A 6,925-nucleotide genomic window follows, 5' to 3' on the forward strand; every position below is an offset into this window, starting at 1 on the left:
CCACCAATTTCGGTTATCATATGTAATATGTTGTTCATTTTATTTTTGTCAATTGTACAATTGTATGTCATGTGACACGTGACATGTCTTATGTCATGTTTTAATTTAAAATGCATATTTAACAAATTAAATATAATTTACAAATTAAATAAATCACATTTAACAAATTGACTAGTAATTCAAAATTACTTCCACATAAAATGGTTATTTAAATACTAGTTAGTATAATTCACAACACCTTGTAATTATAACTAACTTATCATTCTCATCTCGCGTGTTTCGCAAACACCGATTAATTTTAGTAATATAACTTCTTAAATTACTAAATAAAATCTTATTTAATCATATTATAATAAGATGTCATTTTCTCTCTTATGATAATAATTTGTTCAATTTTAAGGAATTAATTAATCTGTATCGACATACAATTAATTAACCTTTTTCAATTAAGGGAATCGTCCTTTAGGTGTGACCTCAACGGATCAACTGATCACCACCGTCGCACGACAGTAATGTCAAACCCTAGCCAGCCAATAATTACCGATATGTGTGGACCAGTTGACTATATATGTAATGTATCATCCCTTTCGTATTCTTGTTATGAGATTTAAATATGTGATCAATATGATCGACAATTGTGATCGCATTATTATCGGAGGACACATATTCCAACACAAGCAAGATACCTTTTGCTTTATGGGGATACCGTACATCTGTTAGGACGCCTACTGGGGCCACCCCTTTCTATTTGACCTACGGCATGGAAGCTGTACAACCAGTCGAGCTAGAAATACCATCCTTGCGTATTTTACTCGAAAGTCAAATCCCAGAAGCCGATTGGAAGAGGGATAGATATGAAGAACTCATCCTCCTGGATGAACGTAGACTACGCGCACTACATAATGTGCAAACATATCAGGCACGTATCAAACGAGTTTTCAACAAAAGGGTTAAGCCAAGGAACATCAAAGAAGGAGACTTAGTCCTCAAATCAGTTAGAGCTCTTTTACCTGTCGATCTACGAGGAAAATACAAACCCAATTGGGCCGGGCCATTTGTAGTCAAGTCCATACTTCCAGGGGGTGCGGTTAGGATCACAGACTTAGATGGGAATGAATTTGCCAACCCGACAAACCTCGACCAACTGAAACGTTACTATGCCTAGAATAGGAACAAAAACGCGCCTCGCGTAACCCCACGTGTCGCTCCTGTGGCACATAATAAATGGCCCTTGGCCGAGCTAAATAAGCTGATGTCACCTTGCTCTTGCATTTTGACAATTCGTCATGCTCATATCATCAAATAAACTAAATTGCATTTTAGGAGTAAGTAAAAGCTCATGCTTATTTTCTAAGTTCATTACAAGCTCTTGCTTAGAACAATTATTCTTTTACATTTACTTGAACTACGCGCAAGGGTTTGATTTCATTTTTTTAAAGAATTAATACATAGGCAATCCTTCACAAGATACAACCCATTAATTATTTTTAATGTAAATAGAAGGACATTTGCAATTGCATTTGGAATTCGACAAGAATAATGATAGAAAACCATAACGGTTTCGTAACCAATCAACCTCTTTTATTTCATTTCATTTTAATAATAATACGCCACATAATATAAATAGTGCAAAAAAAAGGGGGCTAGGATTCTAAAAACCCCACCTTCTTATTACAATAATAATAATAATAATAATAATAATAATAATAATAATAATAATAATAATAATAATAATAATAATAATAATAATAATAATAATAATAATAATAATAATAATAATAATAATAATAATAATAATAATAATAATAATAATAATAATAATAATAATAATAATAATAATGATAATAATAATAATAAATAGTAATAAAGACTTAGGCTATTCCTCCATTTTCCCTTTGCCTTTGTCATTTTTATCATATTTCTTGTCCCGACCTCGAGCCGGACGCTCTTGCGCCACTTCAGACCTAATCACCAACGGTCTCTCTCATCGTCTAGCCTTGCCATTCTTGTCAACCACCTTTTCTACGGCAGGAGAAGTCTTCGGTTTCTTCAAAGGATGAACAACTCGAAACCCGGCTTCTTCCTCTCCCTCAGTCAGATGTTTCTTTTTCTCCTTTTCCACCTCGCGAACCTTGTAGTCAACAGGCTCGCGCTTCCTCAATTTCTCGCGCTCCTCCGGAGTAGTAGCTTTTCTCCACCGCAGATAGGAATCTGACACCCAGAGAGCCTTAACAGAAGAGTTCAAGAACCACATATTCCTTTGAGCCCATTTGATGGCCCACTCTCTTCGACTCTCAGTAGTAAGCGCCACGGTAGTCTGCGGGACAGTGTCAAGCTTCAGAATCATCTGCTTCAATCCAACCTGCCTCATCAACCTCTCCGGGAAGATGCATATCATAAACTCCAAGCCAGGAATAGGCACAGATCGGGTAGGATCCAAGGATGATACTCCAGTGACAGATTTGAGATGCCACCATGGTACGATCCATCTAATCAGGGGACCATCATCGCTCTTCAGTTTGTTTTTCCAATAGTCGCAGACTCGAGTAAAATCCACCATGTAGAGCCTAGTCCTCATTGCAATTGAGCGAGCATGATAAGCAGGAACATTATCTGGTGGCTCGATCAATCGAAGACGCTCCATAAGCCAGACCTACCAAAATCGGGTATTTAGAATAAAAAAAAAAAAAAAAACGAATCAAAAATCAAAAAAAAAAAAAAGAAGAATTTTATTCTTTTACCTGCAAAATAACGGGACTTCCCAAATAAAGAAGGTCGCGGTTGGCTTTCCTGTTATCTAAACCCAATAGGATCTCTCCTAGACACAGGCAAGCTGGGCTCCTGCGCAGTTCCATTTGCTCAATCAGGCTCAGATAACGAGGATCGCCTCTCAAATTCTTATCCACATGCTCTTGAAGGACATATAAATGTAGTAGGAAAAACCCAAATGCCCTACGCCTGGCAACATATACATGTAGTGATCCACAAAATGCTGAACTTATTCATCTTGAGCTGGAAGATGCTAGCAGTGTTAGATTTTTGGAGGAAGCCTGTCATGATTTTCTGCTTCAGAAGTCTAAGGCTCTGTGGGTGGAGAAAGGAGACACCAACAGTAAATATTTCCATAGTATTATCAAGGGCAGGCAAATAAGGAATAGGGTGATGAAAATTGAGAATCACCAAGGTGTCCTGTGTGAGGATAATAGGGAGATCCAGCAAGCTTTCATTGAGTTTTATACTGAATTACTGGGGACATCTACTGATACAGTTAATGTTTCTAAAATGGTTGTTCAGAATCGCAAGCTATGTACTAGTGAGCATCATGCTATTCTTCTGAGCCCTATAACCATTGATGAGATTAAACAGGTAATTTTCTCAATTCCTAATACTAAGGCTGCTGGGCCAGATGGTTATTCCAGTGCTTTTTTCAAGGACACTTGGGACATTGTGTGTGTGTGTGTGGGGGGGGGGGGGGGGGGCTGTATGTGATGCTGTGCAGGATTTCTTCAAAAATGGGACACTCCTCAAACAAATTAATCATACCCTTGTTACTCTTATTCCCAAGTGTGAAATACCAAAAAGTGTAACCCAATTTCGACCTATTTCATGCTGCAATGTCATATATAAATGCATCTCTAAGCTGTTATACAATAGGTTGGCTAAGATACTCCCTCATATAATCAATGAAAACCAGGGAGCATTATGGAAAATATTCTTATTTGTCAAGACTTAGTGAGATGCTATAATAGAAAAGCCATCTTTCCTAGATTTATGCTCAAAGTAGACCTAAAAAAAGCATTTGACTCAGTCAATTGGGGGTTCTTAGAGCAGATGATGGTTTACTTAAACTTCCCTTCTCAGATCATTTCCTTAATTAAGGAGTGCATTCAAACTGCCTCTTATTATTTAGTCATCAATGGTGAAACATTTGGTCATTTCAAAGGGGCAAAAGGGTTAAGACAAGGTGACCCTTTATCCCCTCTCCTTTTTACCATTGCTATGGAGTATCTGAGTAGAATTTTGGCCTATACTACAAGCAATTTCTCTTTTAAGTTCCACCCTCTTTGTGGCCAGATGAAGCTTTCACACTTAATGTTTGTAGACGATTTGCTTTTGTTTTGTAAGGGTGACATTGCTTCTATAATGGTATTATTAAGGTCTTTTTCCACTTTCTCTGTTGCTTCTGGACTGAGCATGAACTCTACTAAGACTGATGCTTATTTTAATGGGATCTCAAAAGGTGTGAAAGAAGATATTCTGCAGATCTCAGGTTTCCATGAAGGGCACATGCCTTTTAAGTACTTAGGAGTTCCAATTACATGTGGTAGAATGACAAAGTCTGACTGTAATTTTCTAGTGGAGAAGCTGATTTGCAGGATTCGAAGCTTTGGCTCTAAGAAGCTCTCCTATACTGGTAGATTGGTTTTGGTAAACTCAGTACTTTCTGCTCTCTATAATTACTGGGTAAACATTTTTCTAATCCCTAAAGGTGTTCTTAATAGAATTAACTCCATTTGTAGAAATTACTTATAAGATGGGAGTGTGGATTATATAAGGGTTCCAATGGTGAGTTGGGAGAAGGTTTGTTCACCAAAGGAGGAAGGAGGACTGGGCATAAAGGATAGTCTGTCATGGAATATAGCTGCCATAAGAAAACTTGTGTGGTGGATATACTATAGTCCAGATAGACTGTGGGTAAAGTGGGTCTATCAAATTTATTTGAAAGGAGCTGACTGGCAGGAGTATCATCCTAGTGGGGATGTGAGCTGGGGATGGAAATCCATCTGTAGAGTCAAGAATAGGTTAGTTTCTGGATACCAAAATGGCCAGTGGGTTCTTGATAGCAAAGGTTATACTGTGGGTAGTGGTTACGAGCTGGTAAGGCAGAAGTTTCAGGCTGTCCAATGGAATCAATGGGTTTGGAATGGATGGTGTCTGCCTAGACACCAATTTATTGGCTGGCTCATTGCTAGAGAAAATTTGCAGCTCAAGGTGAAACTCTGTCAACTAGGAATAGCTGCTGATGATGATTGTCTGCTTTGTAGTAATGCTTCTGAGACTCACGTCCATTTGTTTCAGGAGTGTACTTATGGCAGGAGGGTGTTCTCTGAGATTAATAACCGGTGTAACATGTCTATACCTATGTCTAATCATATGCAGTGGGTTGGGAATGGGCAAGTTTCACGTCTGCAGAAGGCTGTCCTTTTGTGTATAGTTATGGCTGCATACTATCACATATGGATGCAAAGAAACAAAGCAAGGGTGGAAGGATGTATCCTTAGACCGGAGCTTACCATCAATCAGATCAGACGAGAAGTTCAAGCTAGGATTACTGCACGTCTTCTTCCAGAGAAAGATAAGAGAGACTTAGATTGGTTGAGGAGTGTAAAGTTGTATTTGTAAACCCAGTTTGGGTATTAAAATGTATTAGTCTGAATGGTGTAATCTGTACTAGATTACTTGATTTTAATGGAAGCTTACATTTCACCAAAAAAAAAAACATAAGAAATGGTGGGATCTGCCCTGTTTATGAACCGATCAATGAAGTCCAACATTCGCACTCCTTTTGAGGTCACAAGACGGTCCACCTCAGCTCTTGTCAACCCAAGCAAATCCCTAAACTTGTTCTTATATCCTTGAGAAGTCGAGGGAATAGGAGGCAAATGTTCCGGGTCCCAATCACCAATTGCAGCAATTTCTTCAGGAAATGGGCAAATATCGCCTCCGGGGAAAGCAAATACGTGATAATTCGGGTCCCAATAATCAAGACAAGCATCTAGGAATGGTTTGACTAACTTGATCAGCTTCACACTCAAGATCGGTCCAAAATTATAGGCACCCATATCGTGTTTCTCCACATTGGAGAACTCATTTGTCCATTCTTTTAGACCAATTTCGAGAGTATTCATGATGTATGTTTATATTGAGAGCTTTACGTAATAAGACAAAAGAAAGACGGAAGAATTATGTGAATAAAACCTCCCTCGACGTCTCTATTTATACTAAAAGCTGTTTCCTAAAATCCGTTAGGACGGATACACTGAGGAACAGGCGCAGCACTTGCTGCGCCTCTTCAAAGGGACGCAGCTCTTTCTGCGCCTCTTCCTCAGCCTCCTTTCTGTGATTTTCCGCGTTGGATCTTTCCTAATTCCTCAAACAATAATTTCCTATTCATACAGGTTATTATTTTGGTAAATCCGTCAAATTACCATGTTTCGTGTTTCCTAATTCCACGGGCACGCATTTCGAGGCGATATCGACATTTTCGTCATTTTAGCGCACTTATACATTTCTTTTTAATTTTCTTTTTTGGGGAATCATTTCACAAATTTAATCATTTTCAAACTTATACATTTCTTTTTAATTTTCTTTTTTGGGGAATCATTTCACTCCCATTCCATATTACATTTCAAACTTATATGTTTCTATTTTTTTTTCTTTTTTTAGGGGGTAACCCTCCCTACCATCCGGTCATTTCCGGCAAAATTTTTGCATTTCTTGTTACATTTCGAGTCGTTGTCTTGCGCTAATTTCGGCCATGTGTAAAAATGTATATCCTATGTGAATTTCTGTGTAAATTTCGGCAGCATGACGGCATAAACCGTCATCTACCAAACCTGTTCAAAGCTAACCTGCAGGTACAAACCAAACAACCCAGAAGCAAAGGCACTCATGCCATCATATATACAACCAAGAGGGGATATGTACACCAAACTGGGGGCTCGAGCCTCAAACAAAGCAAGTCCGAATGTCCAAAATGTGGGTCCTAAAAATATACAAAATGTGCAAAATACAGCCAAATGTAAACAAAAACAACAAGGACTACTGCTGGACGCCGCCTAGCTCAGCAACTCTCGCCTCGAGAGCAGCAATCTCGGCGTCACGAACCTCTAGCTCCCTCAGCAGGCGAGCCGCCTCCTCCCGG

General features: G+C 38.7%; 1 protein-coding gene across 1 annotated transcript; it reads left to right on the plus strand.

Annotated features, from left to right (window-relative positions):
* The first annotated feature begins 4,563 nt into the window (after positions 1 to 4,563).
* Positions 4,564 to 5,403, plus strand: LOC141620489 (uncharacterized). The gene has a single exon (XM_074437346.1). The coding sequence runs from the start codon at positions 4,564 to 4,566 to the stop codon at positions 5,401 to 5,403; it is 840 nt and encodes a 279-aa protein (XP_074293447.1).
* The last annotated feature ends 1,522 nt before the right edge of the window (positions 5,404 to 6,925 follow it).

Source organism: Silene latifolia, chromosome X (genome assembly GCF_048544455.1).
Source record: "Silene latifolia isolate original U9 population chromosome X, ASM4854445v1, whole genome shotgun sequence".
Classification (NCBI taxonomy): domain Eukaryota; kingdom Viridiplantae; phylum Streptophyta; class Magnoliopsida; order Caryophyllales; family Caryophyllaceae; genus Silene; species Silene latifolia.

What these genes read in the sequence shown, in the direction of transcription:
- LOC141620489 (XM_074437346.1), top strand. Translation starts at nt 4,564, where the DNA reads ATGGTGAGTTGGGAGAAGGTTTGTTCACCAAAGGAGGAAGGAGGACTG.